Source organism: Cervus elaphus, chromosome X (assembly GCF_910594005.1).
Source record: "Cervus elaphus chromosome X, mCerEla1.1, whole genome shotgun sequence".
Classification (NCBI taxonomy): Eukaryota; Metazoa; Chordata; class Mammalia; order Artiodactyla; family Cervidae; genus Cervus; species Cervus elaphus.
In genome coordinates this window covers 99511220-99532136 of record NC_057848.1, presented here as the reverse complement: position 1 = coordinate 99532136, position 20917 = coordinate 99511220, and the positions used below count along the sequence as shown (strand labels likewise).

Sequence of the window (20917 nt, the reverse complement as noted above, 5' to 3'; positions counted from 1 at the left end):
AACAAAATGGCAACCCACTCCAGTATTCTTGCCTGGAGAATCCCATGGACAGAGGAGCCTGGGGGGCTATAGTCCATGTGTTCATAGAGTCGGACACAACTGAGTGATTAATATACACATCACAGCTATAGAATTTAGGGGACTAAATAGGTAAATTCAATAATAAAATCATTCTTTGGCCTGAAAGGCTGATCTGTGTCGAATATCATCTCATTATTTATGAAGTTAGTGTTGTTCAGAAGGACCTAGCCATTTCTCATTTAGTCTTTATGTACATTGTTACTGTGGATTTCAATGATCTTCCCTAAGGGAGTGATACCACCAAATTGGTTGAATAGGAGTGTCCAGCATCCATCCCTCCACAAAGACTTACAATTAGACACATCCACAAAGAAAAACATGTCTGGGACCTCTGGAGTCCAATTATGAAACTTTTGCAGCAGTACAGTAGAACAAAAAATTTTAGAACAATCACACAAAAAGGGAAAGATAATAACTAAGTTTTGTGTGTATCATTTGATTCCCAACCTGACATTGCTCAGCACCAAGAAGGAACTCCCCAGCTAGAAAGAGTTCCAATTGCATGGAAAGGAAGAGTGAGTTGAGACCACTACTTCCTCAGTTTTTCAAGAATACTCAGTGGGGAAAAGGTAGTCTGTTCAATAAATGGTTTGGATAAACTGTATATTCAAATATAAAGAATCAATTTGGGCATGTATCTTATAGTATTCACAAAATTTAAATTGAAATGGATTAAAGACTAAAATTTAAGACTTTCTTAGAAGAAAACATGGGGAAAATACTCTTTGACATTGGTTTTGGCAACAAGTTTTTGATATTACACCAAAAGCACAGGCAAAAAAAGCAAAAATAAACAAGTAGAACTACATCAAACTAGACAGTTTTGCACAACAAATCAACAAAATGAGAAGGTACTGTCCAGAAAGGGAGAAATATTTACAAACCATTGTCAGGTAAGAGATTAATATCTAAAATATTTGAGGAACTCAGACAAGTCAATTTCAGGAAAACAAAGAACCTAGCTAAAAACTAGGCAAAAGACCTGACAGTTATTTTTTTAAAGAAGACATGCAAATGGCCAGTAGGTACATGAAAAGATTGTCAACATCACTGATTATCAACTCAACACAATTTGAAACCTCAGTGAGATATCACTTTACACATGTTGCTGCTCCTGTTAAGTCACTTCAGTCGTGTCCGATTCTGTGCGACCCCATAGACGGCAGCCCACCAGGCTCCCCCATCCCTGGGATTCTCCAGGCAAGAACACTGGAGTGGGTTGCCATTTCCTTCTCCAATGCATGAAAGTGAGAAGTGAAAGTGAAGTCACTCAGTCATGTCCAACTCTTTGCGACCCCATGGACTGCAGCCCACCAGGCTCCTCCGTCCATGGGATTTTCCAGGCAAGAGTACTGGAGTGGGATGTCATTGCCTCTTCCATTACACATGTTAGAATAGCCATTATCAAATAAAAAAAAGAAATAAGTGTTGGCAAGGGTATGAAGAAAAGGAAACCCTTTGTACACTGTTGATGGGAATGTAAATTGGTGCAGCCCCTATGGAAGACAATATGGAAACTCTTCAAAAAAACTAAACATAAAACTACCATATGATTCAGCAATCCCACTTCTGGGTATATATCCAAAGAAAATAAACTGACTATCTCAAAGGTATATCTGCACCCCCATGTTTATTTCAGCATCATTCACACTACTCAAGACATGTAAACAACCTAAAGGTCCACTAGTAAATGAATGGATAATGGAAACATCAAACACACATACAGAGTAATATTATTCACCCATAGAAAAGGAGAAAATCTTGGTATTTGGAACAACTTGGGTGGAACTTGAGGGCATTATGCTAGGTGAAAATAAGCCAGACATGGAAAGATAAATACTGTGGGATCTTATATGATGAATCTAAAAAAAACGAAAAAAAAAAAAAAAAAAAACTTACAGAGTAGAATGGTAGTTACCAGGGTCTTTGAGGTGGAGGAAAGGGGTAGATGTTGATCAGTTAGTACAAAACTGAATAAATTCTGGGGAGCTAATAAATATCATGGTAGCTATATTTAACCAAACTGTTTTGCACTTGAGAGTTTCTAAAAGAACTTACAACCATTGGAGCATATTGTTAAAAATATATATATGGGCTTATATGACAAACCCACAGAAATTGTTATTCTCAATGGTGAAAAAGTAAAAGCATTCCCTCTAAGATATGGAACAAAACAAGGTTGCCCACTCTCACTGCTATTATTCAACATAGTTTTGGAAGTCCTAGCTATGGTAATTAGAGAAGAAAAAGAAATAAAAGGAATCAAAATCAGAAAAGAAGTAAAGCTCTCAGTTTTTGCAGATGACATGATACTATACATAGAAAACCCAAAGAAACTATCAGAAAATTACTAGAGCTAGTCTGTGAATTCAGCAATGCCATGGGATATAAGGTCAATACATGAAAATCACTTGCATTGCTATATACTAACAATGAAAAATTAGAAAGAGAAATTAAGGAATCAATCCCATTCACCATTGCAACAAAGGAATAAAATATCTAGAAATAAACCTACCTAAGGAGACAAAATAACTGTATGCAGAAAATTATAAGACACTGATGAAAGAAATCAAAGATGACATTAATAGATGGAGAGACATTCCATGCTCCTGGGTAGGAAGAATTAATATTGTGAAAATGACTATACTACCAAATGCAATCTACAGATTCAATGTGATCCCCACCAAATTACCAATGGCATTCTTCACAGAACTAGAACAAAAAATTTCACAATTCATATGGAAACAAAAGACCCTGAATAGCCAAAGCAGTCTTGAGAAAGAAGAATGGAGCTGGAGGAATCAATCTTCTTGACTTCAGGCTATACTACAAAGCTACAGTCACCAAAACAGTATGGTATTGGCACAAAAAGAGAAATATAGACCAGTGGAAAAAGATAAAGAGCCCAGAGATAAGCCCACACACCTATGGGTACCTTATGTTTTACAAAGGGGGAAAGAATATACAATGGGGAAAAGATAGCCTCTTTGATACATGGTGCTGGGGAAACTGGACAGCTATATGCCAAAGAATGAAATTAGAACACTTCCTGACACCATACACAAAGACAAACTCATAATGGATTGAAGACCTAAATGTAAGACCAGAACCCACAAAACTCTTAGAGGAAAACATAGGCAGAACACTGGATGACATAAAGCATGATCTTCTATGACCCACCTCCTAGAGTAATAGAAATAAAAATAAATAAATAAACAAGTGGGACCTAATTAAACTTAAAAGATTTTGCACAGCAAAGGAAGCTACAAACAAGGTGAAAAGACAACCCTCAGAATGGGAAGAAATAATAGCAAAGGAAAAACTGTCAAAGAATTAATTTCCAAAATATTCAAGTAGGCCATACAACTCAATACCAGAAAAACAAACAATCCAATCAAAAAGTGGCAAAAAGACCTAAACAGACATTTCTCCTAGGAAGACATACAGATGGCTAACAAACACATGAAAGGATACTCAATGTCACTCATTATTCAGTTCAGTTCAGTCGCGTCCGACTCTTTGCGACCCCATGAATCGCAGCATGCCAGGCCTCCCTGTCCATCACCAACTCCCGGAGTTTACAAAAACTCATGAACATCGAGTCGGTGATGCCATCCAGCCATCCCATCCTCTGTCAGCCCCTTCTCCTCCTGCCCCCAACCCCTCCCAGCATCAGGGTCTTTTCCAATGAGTCAACTCTTGGCATGAGGTGGCCAAAGTACTGGAGTTTCAGCTTCAGCATCAGTCCTCCCAATGAACACACAGGACTAATCTCCTTTAGGATGGACTGATTGGATCTCCTTGCAGTCCAAGGGACTCTCAAGAGTCTTCTGCAATACCATAGTTCAAAAGCATCAATTTTTCGGTGCTCAGCTTTCTTTAAAGTCCAACTCTCACATCCATACATGACCACTGGAAAAACCATAGCCTTGAGCAGATGGACCTTTGTTGGCAAAGTAATGTCTCTGCTTTTTAATATGTTATCTAGTTTGGTCATAACTTTCCTTCCAAGGAGTAAGTGTCTTTTAATTTCATGGCTGCAGTCACCATCTGCAATGATTTTGGAGCCCAAAAAAATAAAGTCTGACACTGTTTCCACTGTCTCCCCATCTATTTCCAATGAGGTGGTGGGACCAGATGCCATGATCTTAGTTTTCTGAATGTTGAGCTTTAAGCCAACTTTTTCGCTCTCCTCTTTCACTTTCATCAAGAGGCTTCTTAGTTCCTCTTCACTTTCTGCCATAAGGGTGGTGTCATCTGCATAACTGAGGTTATTGATATTTCTCCCAGCAATCTTGATTCCAGCTTCTGCTTCTTCCAGCCCAGCGTTTCTCATGATGTACTCTGCATATAAGTTAAATAAGCAGGGTGACAATATACAGCCTTGTCGTACTCATTTTCCTGTTAGGAACCAGTCTGTTGTTCCATGTCCAGTTCTAACTGTTGCTTCCTGACCTGCATACAGGTTTCTCAAGAGGCAGGTCAGGTGGTCTGGTATTCCCATCTCTTTCAGAATTTTCCACAGTTTATTGTTAGATAAATGCAAATCAAAGCTGCAGTGAGATACCACCGCACACCAGTCAGAATGGCCATCATCAAAAAGTCCACAAACAATAAAGCTTGGAGAGGATGTGGAGAAAAGGGAACCCACTTGCATTGTTGGTGGGAATGTAAATTGATACAGCAACTATGGAGGATGGTATGGAGATTCCTTAAATAGCTAGGAATAAAACCACTATATCACCCAGCAATCCCACTCCTAGGCGTGTACCTTAAGGATGCCAAAATTGAAAAAGACACATTGCAGATCTATTTACAATACCTAGAACATGGAAGCATCCTAGATGTCCATTGACAGATGAATGGATAAAGAAGCTGTGGTACATACATACAGTGGGGTACTCAGCCATAAAAAGGGACATATTTGAGTCAGTTTTTATGAGGTTCATAAACCCAGAGCATATTATACAGAGTAAGTCAGAAAGATAAATAAATAAATAAATTTATTTATTTATATTTATTTGTATATTTATATATATTCTATTATAATATTATAGTTATAATTTTAATATTATAATATAATTAGTAATTATATAATTAATAAGTTAATAATATTATCATCAAATAATTAATAATATAATATAATTATATATAATAAATAAATATACAATTATATAATTATAATAGTATACAATTATATATATTATATAATTAGTATAATTATAATTAGTATAATTATATAATATAATATAATATATATATAATACACTGATGCATATATATGGAATCTGGAATGATGGTACTGATTAATTAATTTTCAGGTACTGATGAATTAATTAATATTAATTTCTGCAATTAATAATTGCAGAAATGAAGAAACAGGCATAGAGCACTGACCTATGCACATGGTGGGGGGAGATTAGGGGGAGTGTGAGATGTATGGAGAGAGTAACATCAAAATTTACAATACCATATGTAAAATAGATAGCCTATGGGAATTTTCTGTGTGACTCAGGGAACTCAAACAGGGGCTCTGTGACAATCTAGAAGGGTGGGATGGGAGGGGGAAGTGATGGAGTTTCAGGAGGGAGGGGACCTAGGTGTACCTATGGCTGATTTTTGTTGATGTATGACAGAAAACCAGAAAATTCTGTAAAACAATTATCCTTCAATTAAAAAATAAAGTGGCAAAATATCTATATTGGCTAAGGTGACACCTGCTATATCTTTACAACTGAACACAGTAGGATGAATGAGCTAAAGGTGTGGCTTTCTCACCAAAGACAGGCCCAAAGTAATTACAGCTGAGAAAGAAAAAGAGTGATGGAGAAAGGCAACAAAGCAAAGAAATGTGGAAAATTCAAGATGTATGAGTAGTGAAATGAAAACATATGTCCTTTCAAAAAACTATACATAAATGTTTATAGCAACATTATTTGTAATATCCAAAATGTGGAAACAGCCCAAATGTCTATTGCTTGATATATAAATAAAACAATGTATATCCATACAATGAAATAACATTCATCAATAAAGGTAAATTAGATACAGATACATGCTACAGTGTGGATGATCTTTGGAAATATTATGCTCAGTGAAAGAAGAATAGTGCAAAGGATCGTATATTATATGATCCAATTTATATAAAATGTCAAAAGTAGGCAAATCCATAGAGACAGAGATTTTTGCCTCTTGTTGGGAGTAGTGAGCTGAGGTGGGAGAAGGTGTGGGAAATTGAGAGTAGCTGTTAATGGGTATGGGCTTCCCCAGTGGCTCAGTGGTAAAGAGTCCACCTGCAATGCAAGAACTGCAGGAGATACAGGTTTGATCCCTGGTCGGGAAGATTCCCTGGAGGAGGGCAGGTCAACCCACTCCAATATTCCTGCCTGGAGAATCTCATGGACAGAGGGACCTGGAGGGCTACAGTCGATAGGGTCACAAAGAGTTGGACACGACTGAAGCAACTTAGCATGTATGCACGCGGTAATAGGTATGGGAGATGATGAAAATGTTCTGTAATTACTGGCAATGGTTGCATAACTCTGTGAAGATACTAAAAACCATTGCATCTTATAATTTAAATGGGTGAACTGTATGATCTATCAATAGTAATTTTATCTCAAAATAAGCTCAAATTTAAAAGAAAGTATATCTCAAAAAATGTTCACAGGACACAAAAATTGTAATTATATGAGGTAATAAATGTGTTAAGTAACTTTAGGATGGTAATTATTTCAGAATATACACATGCATCAAATAATTACATTGTACCTTTTAGAATTACACAATGTTACATGTTAATTACTTCTCAGTAAAGCTGGTGGGGGAAAGAGAAGTATGAGTGCATGATAAGAATGTCTGTTCAACATAAATAGCCTCAGAGTGATATTTGAGAAATGTAAAATTTGTTATGTACACTGTATATAGCAAATACCTTCAATTAGACATAAAAATGCTTTCTTTATGGGTAAACTATTAGGATAATACACCTACTGAATAGATGATATTAGCAAGTGAAAGCTCTGCATTTAAAGCAACTGCAGGAAGAGGTAGAGACCTAGGTAAAAGAGTGAGTTTTCTAATCATAAAGGAGAGTCAGAATGTCTCTAAGTCTAGCTTGTATAAAGCTAATGTCCTTCCATTGTAAAAAAAAAAAAAAAACAAGAAAAAACTGACATTGATTTCTGAGAGGCTAAAGTGATTGCTATGATATAATTTAATTAAGATAGTTTGGGGAAAAGATGGGGTTTGTTCTCTATTGAAAATAAAGGAGAAAATGATCAAAAGTGGTTTACAAAGATTAGATTTTGTGTAGATAATAAGGGGAACTATAATTATTTTGGTAAAGTATTGTGAGAGAGTGATTATAACATGGAAATTTACTATAATTTAGTTAGAGTGAGTCTGAATAACTGAGAAAACTGTTAATGATCATACTCAAAGTGACTTAAATGGCATTTAGTCATAAATACACTATTGACAGAATTTATATTCTTTATTGACAGAATGTAAATATAAGGGCTACTGTGTAATGAGTTTCAAAAAATAATTTCTATTTTAAAAACAGTGCTAAATTTTTTAAAGTTCACTTGTGAAGTTCCATACTACAGTGTATTTTAAAATATCTCACTGTCTGCTTGTTTTACTGATGACTGCTTTGGAAGCAGGTGTGAATAGTGAAGGGATGGACTTGAGCAACTCCAGGAGTTTGGCTGTTGATAGATTTTTTTTTTCAAAGTGTTGAAATAGTGGTGTCTGTCGCCAGAAATATGAGAACTGAATAATATTTGATAGAGAACAACAGGTACAGGCTTACTATGGGGTAGTTAGTCTTTAACAGTTTTCAACATAAATAAGAAGGCTGGAGTTCATTTTCCTTTGCTTCATGATGTCTATATAATTAATGATTTGATATTCACAGAAATAACAAGCTGAAATTTATAGTATACGCATTTCAGCAATTCATGTACACTCTTCTATAAATGCAGCTAGTGTCAGTTAGCAAACTAAATTCTATTCACAGAACTGAATACATGTATATATGTGTGTATCTATATATACATATATATATACATATCATACATATACACACATATATATGATTGATATGTTTATATCTTTTAATATATACTATAGTATGTGTGAAAATTAAGCTATAAAATTGAAATTCTGTGAAAAAACTACAGATTGTTGGGCTAGATGGACCATTTCAAAATATCACAAATAGAATAACATATACCTATACTGGCATTGTGCCAACCAGTAGGATGAAAATGGGTGAAAACTGTCACCTATCCAGATGTTTAATATCATGCATATGCTTAGGTAATTGTTTTTCATTTTTAGCTGGAAATTTTGAGCATTTATATAACTCTTAATTCCTCCATGTCCCAGAAGTTATTGTACCTTAGACAGTTAATCAATAATGGCTTCTGAAACCAATAGGTCCATTTTAATACAGTAGTTTGACTTGCCATAGTAAAGAAATAACCAAAGAAATATTCACCTTACATCATGTGGAGATGATGAATTTACATTTTACAGTGGAGCATGCTTTTCTGATTTTGGATGGTACTGAAAAGGGCCGAAAATAATTCTGGCAAATAAAGATGGAACAAAATACACAAGCTTCTAATAAATATATGAATTTAATTCATTCAACAAATTTGCTGAGGGCCAACTATATGCCAGACTGTTCAGTACTACAATAAACTTAACAGCATGGTTCCTGCACTTGTATAACTAATATTGTAAATAATGAGGATAGGCAATTGATACAAAAATAAATGAATAATTTCATGATTTAAAAAAAACAGGAAAATCATAGTACATTCACATATATTTCATCTTCCATCATAATCCCTAGAATGCTGATCACAAAGCACAATTCAACATTAAGTAGGTATTCAAAGTCTTACTTATTCAAGGATATTGTATACTGATTTAATTTAAAACTCCAATTTTGAAATTTTTTTCACATAACAATAACTTTAGCAATAAAGTAGCCTCTGCCCACAGTCCAAAATACTATTGAAGATCTTATTGTTGTTGTTCAGTCGTTCAGTCATGTCTGATGCTTTGCGACCCCATGGGCAGCACTGAATCTGATGTCCATTTAGTCAGTGATGCCATTCAATCATCTCATCCTTTGTTGTCTTCTTCTCCTCCTGCCTTCGATCTTTCCCAGCATCAGGGTCTTTTCAAATGAGTCAGTTCTTTGAATAAGGTGGCCAAAGTATTGGAGTTTCATCTTCAACATCAGTCCTTCCAATGAACACCCAGGACTGTTCTCCTTTAGGATGGACTGGTTGGATCTCCTTGCAGTCCAAGGGACTCTCAAGAGTTTTCCCCAACAAGACAGTTCAAAAGCATCAATTCTTTGGCACTCAGCTTTCTTTATAGTCCAACTCTCACATCCATACATGACCACTGGAAAAATCATAACATTGACTAGATGGACCTTTGATGACAAAGTAATGTCTCTGCTTTTTTTTTTTTTTTTTTGTTAGTTGGAAGCTAATTACTTCACAACATTTCAGTGGGTTTTGTCATACATTGATATGAATCAGCCATAGAGTTACATGTATTCCCCATCCCGATCCCCCCTCCCACCTCCCTCTCCACCCGATTCCTCTGGGTCTCCAATGTTCATCGCAGCACTGTTTATAATAGCCAGGACATGGAAGCAACCTAGATGCCCATCAGCAGATGAATGGATAAGGAAGCTGTGGTACATATACACCATGGAATATTACTCAGCCATTAAAAAGAATTCATTTGAGTCAGTTCTAATGAGATGGATAAAACTGGAGCCCATTATACAGAGTGAAGTAAGCCAGAAAGATAAAGAACATTACAGCATACTAACACATATATATGGAATTTAGAAAGATGTCTCTGCTTTTTAACATGCTGCTTGCTGCTGCTGCTGCTAAGTTGTGTCAGCCGTGTCCGACTCTGTTGGACCCCATAGATGGCAGCCCACCAGGCTCTCCTGTCCCTGGGATTCTCCAGACAAGAACACTGGAGTGGGTTGCCATTTCCTTCTCCAATGCATGAAAGTGAAAAGTGAAAGTGAAGTCGCTCAGTCGTGTCCAACTGTTAGCAACTCCATGGACTGCAGCCCACCAGGCTCCTCTGTCCATGGGATTTAGGTTGGTCTCAACTTTTCTTCCAAGGAGTAAGTGTCTTTTAATTTCATGGCTGCAATCACCATCTGTGGTGATTTTGGAGCCCCCCAAAAATAAAGTCAGCCACTGTTTCCACTGTTCCCCCATCTATTTGCCATAAACAGATAGTACTGGATGCCATGATCTTAGTTTTCTGAATGTTGAGCTTTAAGCCAACTTTTTCACTCTCCTCTTTCACTTTCATCAAGAGGCTCTTTAGTTCTTCTTCACTTTCTGCCAAAAGGGTAGTGTCATCGGCATATCTGAGTTTATTGATATTTCTCCCAGCAATCTTGATTCCAGCTTGTGCTTCTTCCAGCCCAGCGTTTCTCATGATGTACTCTGCATATAAGTTAAATAAGCAGGGTGACAGTATACAGACTTGACATACTCCTTTTCCTGTTAGGAACCAGTCTGTTGTTCCATGTCCAGTTCTAACTGTTGCTTCCTGACCTGCATACAGGTTTCTCAAGAGGCAGGTCAGGTGGTCTGATATTCCCACCTCTTTCAGAATTTTCCACAGTTTATTGTGATCCACACAGTCAAAGGCTTTGGCATAGTCAATAAAGCAGAAATAGATGTTTTTCTAGAACTCTCTTGCTTTTTCAATGATCCAGCGGATGTTGGCCGTTTGATCTGTGGTTCCTCTGCCATTTCTGAAACTGTTTGAACATCTGGAAGTTTGCAGTTGACATATTGCTGAGGCATGGCTTGGAGAATTTTGAGCATTACTTTACTAGCATATGAGATGAGTGCAATTGTGCAGTAGTTTGAACATTCTTTGACATTGCCTTTCTTTGAGATTGGAATGAAAACTGACATTTTCCAGTCCTGTGACTTACTGGAGAAAAAGTGTCGTCTCTCTGTGAAATGAATTTAAAACCTAAAAAGGAAAGAAAACAAATGTCTGATAGATTTTCACATTTTAAAAAGAAACAAGAAACAAATCGATACGTTTAAGTGATTGATCTTAAACCAAACATAGATGTTTTACCATCTCACCACACTGGCAAATGGCATGCATCAAAAATTTCCCATCTTTTGTTGTCCCTCTGGGACCAAATATATTTAATAATGTAGTAGAAAAGGAGCACTGAGCATCAGGATCCTTCTGTTTCCAGGACGAGGTCTACTAATAATTTAGCTGTGTGATTTTGGGATACCGTTTATGGGAGTTGGCAAATTAAAATATTTTTAAGAATACAAATTCAGGAATTAAATCCCATTAATCCTTAAAGGCTTATATATTTTTTTAATTTATTTATTTTTATTGGAGGCTAATTACTTTACAATATTGTAGTGGTTTTGCCATACATTGACATGATTCATCCATGGGTGTACATGTGTTCCCCATCCTGAACCCATTAATTCTTTAAAATTACAGGAAGATGCGTTTCAGCCAACCAAAGATAAATAATCCAAGAACAGACATGTTATGGTATAAAGCAATAGACAATGAGCTATGAAACTAGTACAGTTTGTCAAAATAATCTTCATTAATATGGTTATAGACTTAGAAAAACTTCCTGAAAGTATAAACCTTCATAAAATTATACACCAGAATAACATCAATATTTAAAATATTAATGATAATAGTTTATATTCAAAATTCAAATTATATCAATGAAAGCAGAAGAAGGTTGGGAAGCAGAAGATGAAAGTAAAAGCATGCTTAGGTTTATATCTTAAATGTTGGCATTGATACTTTCATTCTGACAAACATAAATAAAAATAGAAGCCATAATTTTCTATTACTTTTTTCTTCGTATGCTGAAACACTTTGAAAAAACTAAAGAATGTCCAAATACACATATTATTTTGCCAATCAACAAATGCAAAGCAAGCTTATTTGAAAAAGGTGAATACTGCCAAAACCACACTATTCATCAGAAATCTGTACAATGATCTATGTTATGTTGTTTCATGGTATTTAAAGTGAAACACTAAGGTTGAACATCTGAACATATTACATGAAAGACTTTATATTAGGACTAAGTGATTATTGAGGAGCTATATACTTGGTTTTATGGTTTTATAGAAATCATATTAATATGATAATTTCATGTGATATCTTATTGAAATCAGGACAGAAATAATTGTATATTTATCTGTTTCATAATTAAACAAAATTTTCCTATATGCCAGAATTTCAAAGACTAAAAGGGCAGAGATCCTTTTTTATTAAATATCCTCACTACTTAGTAAATCACAGATTATTTCCTGACCATTTAATGAGGAAGCTAGAGTAACTTATTTTAAAGAAGAGGCTACATGGGGCCATTATTGAAACTCTGTTGTTATTTCAAATAGCCATTTGATGAGACTCTGGAAAAAGTCTTATAAAAGTGAGTATATGTATACACATTCAGGCAGAGAAAATAGGTAAATAAGACAAGTGTCTAATTACTTGAAGTGCTACATTTACTACTGAGAATAATCTTACAGGTCATGTGTTTTTAAATTACCAGCTCTCACATATTTTACAGGGCTCCAAGATAAATTAAAAGTAAGGATTCCCTTTCCTGTCTCTTAGCTCTATACCCAATCCTCTCCAGAATACAAAGTAGTATAAGTTTTCCCCTTACTTGATTATACTCTAAAAAGAAAATGCGGTAAGTTTACTAATAAGGCAGTACCAGAATTAACATATCCTAATTATGGACAAGTAGATTTTGTCACATTCTAAAATAACATGCCTCAGTATTTCCGTGGATGAACCTTATTCTTTTCATGCCCTTTAGATAACAATTACCATGAATGATATAAGCATTACCAGAAACAATATGTAAATAATGAAAAGTGTCTGATTTTGCACCTCTTACATCACTTTGACTAAATGGTGTTGCTGTTGAATCTATTCCATATTTATAGTGTGTTAGATAAGTGCTGCCTCATTTCTTCCCCCCAAACTCCCACTTTAATTTCAGAATGACAAAAAGATGCCTACCAGATTCAGAAAACAAAGTGAACATCTTGAGCATGCTATTGACCGTGTTCTTGTCATGATATCGGAAAGAAGAAGGGCACGTACTCTACATGGCACTTATGAACAACCATCTGATAACATTCGTACTGCTGCTGTTGAAGTGATTAATACGGTCAAGATGATACTAAACATTCTGGAAAGGTAATTCCTGATATATAATCTGTAAAGCTTTCAGATAGTTGCATTTTCCCCTCTTTCTATCTCTTCAAAAATTTTAAGTAGGAATTGGGTTTTATTTCCACAGTATGTTTCAAAGTCATTAAAATATTTTTTTATTTATGCTCTAATATTTCCATAGGGTAAAGAACACATTTATATAATTCCCATTAAGTGAACAATATTTGATCATCTGACTTTAAACAGAAAAAAAAATCACTTTACAGAAAAAGTATTTGTTTTACAAAGGATTAATTTTGGTCTTTCTTTATAGATCAAACTACTGCTTCGTTAGAAAGAGTATTGGTTTCTCTGAAGTTTTTCAGGGATGCATAACAGTTACAAAAAAGTTTTAAATGATCACATCTGGACAAAATAGTTTTTTCATATATATATATATGTGTGTGTGTGTGTGTGTGTGCGCGCGCATGTGCATTTGCATATATATTTGTGTGTGAGTGTGCATGTGTGTGTGTGCACATACATATATATGTATAGTCTTCCCCTGTGGCTCAGTGGTAAAGAATTTGCCTTCATGTACAGGAGACGCAGGTTCACTCCTGGTTCAGGAAGATCCCCTTGAGGAGGAAATGGCAACTCACTCCAGTATTCTTACCTGGGAAATCCCATGGACACAGGAGCCTGGTGGGCTATAGTCCATGTGGTTGCAAAAGAGTGAATCACGACTTAGCAACTAAACAACAACAAATATTTAAGTGTGTGTATATATATATATATATATATATATATAATATATATATATATATATATTATAGTAAAAATATTTATAAAACATTTCTGGTTGTAAAACTGTATTACTAAGAGAAAGTTATGAAAATCAAAAGCTAATGATTTTTATTTTTGTTTTGATAATAATCTGTAGGTAGTATATTAATATTTCCATTTTCTAATTATTTTTAATCAAAGACTTTAGTCAGTGCTATATTCTACACTCAAATGAAACATTATATATATATACATATATGTGTGTGTATATATATAATTCTAGGCCATTTGCTTCTTCTATTGGAAAGTGTTATGTCCCAAAGATAGAGAAGTTAGATAGTAAGAGAGGGAAGTATGCTTTTATGATCAATCAAAGAAGTAAAAGAGGGAGAAGCCATGATACTTTTTTCTTCCCTCTTTGTTATTTGCTCTCTTATTATCATTCTCTTCATTGCAATTCATAGTTTATTGACAACCCCATTTTGTTCATATAAAGAGGGAATGAAATGATTGACACACTTGTTCTAAAAATTCCAAATTGAATATTAGAAAAAAAATTAGGACATTCATCAGTTCCTCAGCTTTCCTCTTCTGAGGAAAATAGGGAAAAGGATAATTGGCAGATAGCAAAGCTAACTATAGGACTAGGTAGTGGCATCATAAAGACCCCCATAGTGAATATAATCTGCTTCATACATCATGGTATTAGTATTAAGAAGCACTCTTTGGTATAATATTGCTACATCACCAATTTGAGAGCTTTGTTCACTTTCATCACTGGAACCAGGGAAGATTAAATGGGAGTTATATTACTCCTACAGTATTTTATATTGAGTAGTCCTAAAGACAATCAGTCAGATTACTCTTCAATAAATTCTGTAATTATACCAGTGACTTCAATATAACAGCTTTTGAATACGACAAATTTATGGATCATCTCAGCATCTTCTTTTCCAACTGCTTCAAGGTTTTAAACTTCAATTTACAACATGATAGATGGTCATAGTCCTTGCTTGAGTACTAAATAAAAGTTTTTCATATTGAATGATAATTTTACTAAGCTGAGGACTTATTGAGCATTCCATATATTATCTTTGAATACATAAAATATTATGAATGAAACACATTAAAAAAACAATGATGTGCTTTGCACTGGTCATGGTGGCTACAAAACAACTTAATACTTTTAAATTTCTTAACTTTAATTGTTTTTGATTGTCCAGACTTCCTCGGGAAGTCCAGATGTCTTGAAAATTGTGTCAAGGACTCATCAGAGAGTTACATGGATTTTAAGAATTGTTGGGGCTCAGCCTAATTGCTTTCCTTATGTATTGAATTAAGTCACTCATACCAAATATCTGTGCCAGCTGAAGGAATTGGAGTGTCAATTGTAGGAATTGTTCATTCTTTACTTTCTGAAATTGAGTAATTGTGTCAGTGGGAAAAAATTATTTCTATAGCTGATCCTAAAATTAGCCTAATCTCTATGTTTCTAAAAGAAAACAGAGTAAAGATTCTCTTATAATGTAAATGTTCCTTCATTAGTTTTAATATCATATTTTTTCTTAAATTGTGGTTCAAGCTATTAATTTACTTGATGTAATAAAATATGATTTCAGGCCTAAAATTTATTACAGCTTTATTAGAAACAAATAAGTCTGATGAGTCACCTTGGTGATAGAGATAATAAGTACTTTTGAGAATTGAAGTGTATATGTGCCACTAGTGGTAAAGAACCCACTTGCCAGTGCAGGAGACTCCAGAAACACGGATTCAATCCCTGGGTCGGGAAGATCCCCTGGAGGAGAAAATGGCAACCCACTCCAGTATTCTTGCCTGGAGAATCCCATGTGCAAAGGAGCCTGGCGGGCTACAGTCCATAGGGTCGCTAAGAGTCGGACACGACTGAAGCAGATTAGCACTCGCACAGTAGGAGTTGAATCAAGATGTCATCATAAAAAAGCGGGGGGGTTGGAGGGAAATGTGCTTATATGACCTCTCCCCATGAACAATTACCATTTGTTATATTTTCCTAAAAGTATTAGCCTTTTTTGTAAGTTACTAGATCTTTTCATTTGAGCAAACTTCAGAAAATAGAGGAGGACAGAGGAGCCTGGTGTGCAGTAGTCCATGGGGTCGCAGAGTCAGACACGACTTAGCTAATGAACAACGAAGAACTTTTTTTTTTTTTTTTTTTTTTTTAGAACTTTTTGACTGAACTACAGCGTACCAAAGGTTGAATTTGCCAGCATTGTAAGCTTAGATATAGATGAGATAGCTAAGTTTAAGTTTTGCTTTATTACTAATAGAAAAAAGGTTTTAAGATTTATTATAGAAATTATGGGTATTAAAAATTCTTATGTTACTAAATATAAATTTCAGTCATTTCACAAGGACTTCTCTATTTTATATTGGCATTAGTCATTAAAATTTTAAGTGACTTATTCTTTGAGTTAAATATAATTTGTGACAAAATTTATTGAGGAGCATAATAAAGTAATGCAAGACTACTTATCAAAGCATAACTACACAAGATTCTACATGTAAGGAAACATAAATTGAGCATGTTTTATGTTGAGAATTGGGGGATAGGGTAGGGTGAGATGGCAGGAGGGTGACCCAATATTTTCTTGCCTATTTGCTTATTTTTTTGATGCAGAAATAAATAAGAAGGAAAACACTGCCTAAGGAATTTTGCTCACATGTTTCAATACCCTGGACATAGTTAAAGGAGATTATCCTATGGATCTGGCAGCTATATTTGCCACATAAGTTTATATACTTTTTATAAGAAGAGGCTTGAATCATTGCCCATGTTCTTATGTGTTTTAGAAATAGACCTCCAAAAAATGGCACATTCATATAAAATCTAGGGACTGCAATCTCCTAGGAATTTGGAGAAGGGGCTATAAATTACTTTTTCTTGCTAATTTTTAAAAATAAAACTCCATTTCCCTTGTGAGGGCAAATATGATTTCAGCATTGTAATGCTTGTTAATTTATTTTACAAATGACATTCTGAAAATTGTTCTCCATTTTTTTATTGTAATAGTGATCATTGTCCAACAGAAGTATGTAGGTTTTATCACCTCATTCAAATTAGTACTTGTGATTACAGGTTCCCCAAACCACAGAAGCCTAAGAGATATGCTAGACAAAAGTAATAAAGCTGAAACTTTTCAATTGGTAATAGTGTCCTAAGTAAAATACATCTTTTTTCAATTGTGGCAAATAAAATGAGTTACCAACAGCCAATCTATTTTTCAAGTGGTAGATAATCTACTTGTGGATTACATACTTAATTAATATTTGATACTTTTCATTTTTCCTTTTTTCATGTAATCATCTGTATAGTAAACTAGCCAAAGAAAATATAAAACTAAAAACTTACCTACTCTACCTTCTAGCTGTAGTAACTTGAAAATAGGAACAACTGCTGTAAATTGTGTATTTATCATCCTATCACGTTATTGAGGCCATAGATATATCACATTGATCATCTTCCATATAAGCTTTCTGTTATTTTTTGATGTAACTTTGTGATGTTTTGAATTTAGCTGACACTTGACACTCAACACTCTTTCAAAGTAACGTAAAGCTATACATATTATGGATTATAATTTTCACTTTCCTACAGTATAAAACTGTTGCTTTAAGTGAAACTGAGATTGATAGAATGTCTTGTTATCTTTCCCTGGCAGCCCTCCATTTGATTGCATGTCAGAATTTTCCAGTCTGAAAAACCACCTCATTAAACATATTACATTACTGAAACATTTCTCTGAACAGGTAAGATATATTGTATTGTTGTATTGTTCTCCATATAATTTCCATATGTGTTTATTCATCAGATCTTGTAATTTTATCTTCAGTAGTGCTATAACCTGTTTTTTCTTTAACATTTCCAGTGCCAGCACTGAAATTCAGATCCATATTTATTTATATAGATGTAGACTGTTTGTATAGCTACTAATGGATTGGTCAACTCAAATCTCTTCTATTCAACTAGAATTTACCACTGTTGCTGTGTTATTCCAAAATAAGTATTAAACTGATTAGAAACCTTCAAACACTCACCATTATCCAAGAATCATAGTCAGAACTTGTTACACTGCCATTCAAAACCCTTCTTAGTTTATACTCATCTGTTATCTTATCCTTCTCTTTTATGTGATCCCTGTACTAATTTATCTTGAAATATTTCATGTATGATTTTATCTTTATTCTTTTTATCATAATATTTTCTGCACTTTTAATTTACTATCATGACTTCTTTCCTTATCAAAATAACACTTCTTTTAAGCTGTAGCTAGTTCATTCATTTATTTGTTCATACTTCCATTTATCCATTAATCAATCATCAAGATGACCATATTCCTTTGTAGTTACTATTTTCTAGAATTTAACACTGTAAACTTGATTTAATTCCATAATCATTTGAGGGTTGACTATATGCAGATAAAGTTCCTGGTGGCTCAGACAACAAAGAATCTTCCTGCAATGCAGGAGGAGACCCAACTTCGATCCCTGGTTTGGGAAGATCCCCTGCAGAAGGGAATAACTACCCACTTCAGTATTCTTTCCTGGAGAATTCCATGGACAGAGGAGCCTGGTAGGCTACAGTCCACAGTCCATGGGCTTGCAAAAGAGTTGAACACAACTGAACAACTAACACTTTTTCTTTTCTTATGTACAGATATATGTGCTAGGCTTCATGGAGGAGGCATAAATGAATGAGACAGAATTATTTCCCTCAAATTTTAGTGGAATATTGAGATATTTAAAATAAGTAATGTTCATTTTTACACATATGTTGTATCTGAATTTGATTTTAATTCTCTGAGGTAAAGCATTATCCTACATTATTTTATATTGATTTTCCAACATAATCATTTGTACATAGTGAGTCTCTAATAAATATTTCATGATGATTAAACATACCAAGGAATCCTGTAGCAGTATTCATTAACACAGGTATTGTGTCCATGTTAATTGTAATTCCTCTATCAGAAATGAGTTCAAAAACTGGTTATATGTGGGAATGTTTAATAATAATAACTAATACTTATATAGCAATTATTATTTGTCAGGTACTGTTCTAAGCATTAGATATAATAACTTTTTTCCCAATTATTTTTATTAGTTGGAGGCTAATTACTTTACAATATTGTAGTGGTTTTTGCCATACATTGACATGAATCAGCCATGGATTTACGTGTGTTCCCCATCCTGAACCCCCTTCCCACCTCCCAACTTTTAAAATCTTCATTTAAAGCCTGTTGACTAGCTGAAATTTCTTCAGTTCAAGGTGAGTATAATGAGAAGATAAAGAAAAATGCAGTTCACGAAGGTCCAGCTATTTTGTGCATTAATTTGCAGATGGGTTTTTAGGTGCAAGGGGCCTCTTCTCAGATCAGTCTCTGGCATTTCTTGTTTTACTACAGCAGAAAGTAGTAGGAAAGTAGGAAATTTTATATATTATGAAAAGCCATAAAGTTAGACTGTTGCTTTCAGAAAAGTTGTTTCAGATTCCTTTTTATTTATGCCAACCAACCCACTGAGAAAAATTAGAAAATAGGGACAAAATAAACTTTTCTGTTTGACGGCATCAAAGAGGCAAAGTGGACACATATACACAAGGCTACTGAAAATCAAAGGATAGAAAAAGATATGCCATAAAAACAGATATTAAAAACTCTAGACTAGTTCCTAGTTATACTAATTATACATATCAGTCAGTTCAGTCAGTTCAGTCAGTTGTGTCTAACTCTTTGTGACCCCATGGACTGCAGCATGCCAAGCTTTCCTATCCATCATTAACTCCTGGAGCCTCCTCAATCATGTCCATCGAGTTGGCAATGCCATCCAACCATCTCGCCTTTTATCATCCCCTTCTCCTTCTGCCTGCACTCTTTCCCAGCTTCAGAGTCTTTTCATATGAGTCAGTTTTTCATATCAGGTGGCCAAACTATTGGAGTTTCAGCTTCAGCATCAGTCTTTCTAATGAATATTCAGGACTTATTTCCTTTAGGATTAACTGGTTTGATTTCCTTGCAGTCCAAGGGACTCTCAAGAGTTTTCTCCAACATCACAGTTCAAAAGCATCAATTCTTCAGCACCCTACTTTCTTTATAGTCCAAATCTCACATCCATACATGACTGCTGGAAAAACCGTAGCTTGACTAGACAGATATTTGTCAGCAAACTAATGTCTCTGCTTTTTAATATGCTGTCTAGGTCGGTCATAGCTTTTCTTCTAAGGAGCAAGTGTCTTTTAATTTCATGGCCACAGTCACCATCTGCAGTGATTTTTGAGCCCCCCAAAATAAACTCTCTCACTGTTTCCCCATCTGTTTGCCATGAAGTGATGGGACTAGAGGCTATAATCTTAGTTTTTTGAATGTTGAGTTTTAAGTCAGCTATTTCACTCTCCTCTTTCACTATCAAGAGGCTCTTTAGTTCCTCTTCATTTTCTGACATAAGGATGGTGTCATCTGCATATCTGAGGTTATTGATATTTCTCCCGGAAATCTTGATTCCAGCTTGGGCTTCTTCCAGCCCAGTGTTTCTCATGATGTACTCTGCATATAAGTTAAATAAACAGGGTGACAATATACAGCCTTGACATACTCCTTTCCCAATTTGGAACCAGTCTGTTGTTCCATGTCCTAACTGTTGCTTTTTGACCTGCATACAGGTTTTTCATGAGGCAGGTAAGGTGGTATGGTATTACCATTTCTTGAAGAATTTTCCACAGTTTGCTGTGATCTACACAGTCAAAGGTGTTGGCGTAATTAAT

At 34.8% G+C, this 20917-nt stretch overlaps 1 protein-coding gene across 4 annotated transcripts in view; it reads left to right on the top strand.

The window, feature by feature from the left end:
• Positions 1–20917, top strand: part of LOC122690232 — a 414205-nt gene that overhangs the window by 185429 nt on the left and 207859 nt on the right. For all 4 annotated transcript variants that reach the window (XM_043897283.1, XM_043897284.1, XM_043897285.1 and 1 more), the window contains 2 exons: positions 13178–13377; positions 17820–17907. In XM_043897283.1, the coding sequence (XP_043753218.1) occupies positions 13178–13377; positions 17820–17907 (288 nt within the window). The remainder of the gene's footprint in view (positions 1–13177; positions 13378–17819; positions 17908–20917) is intronic.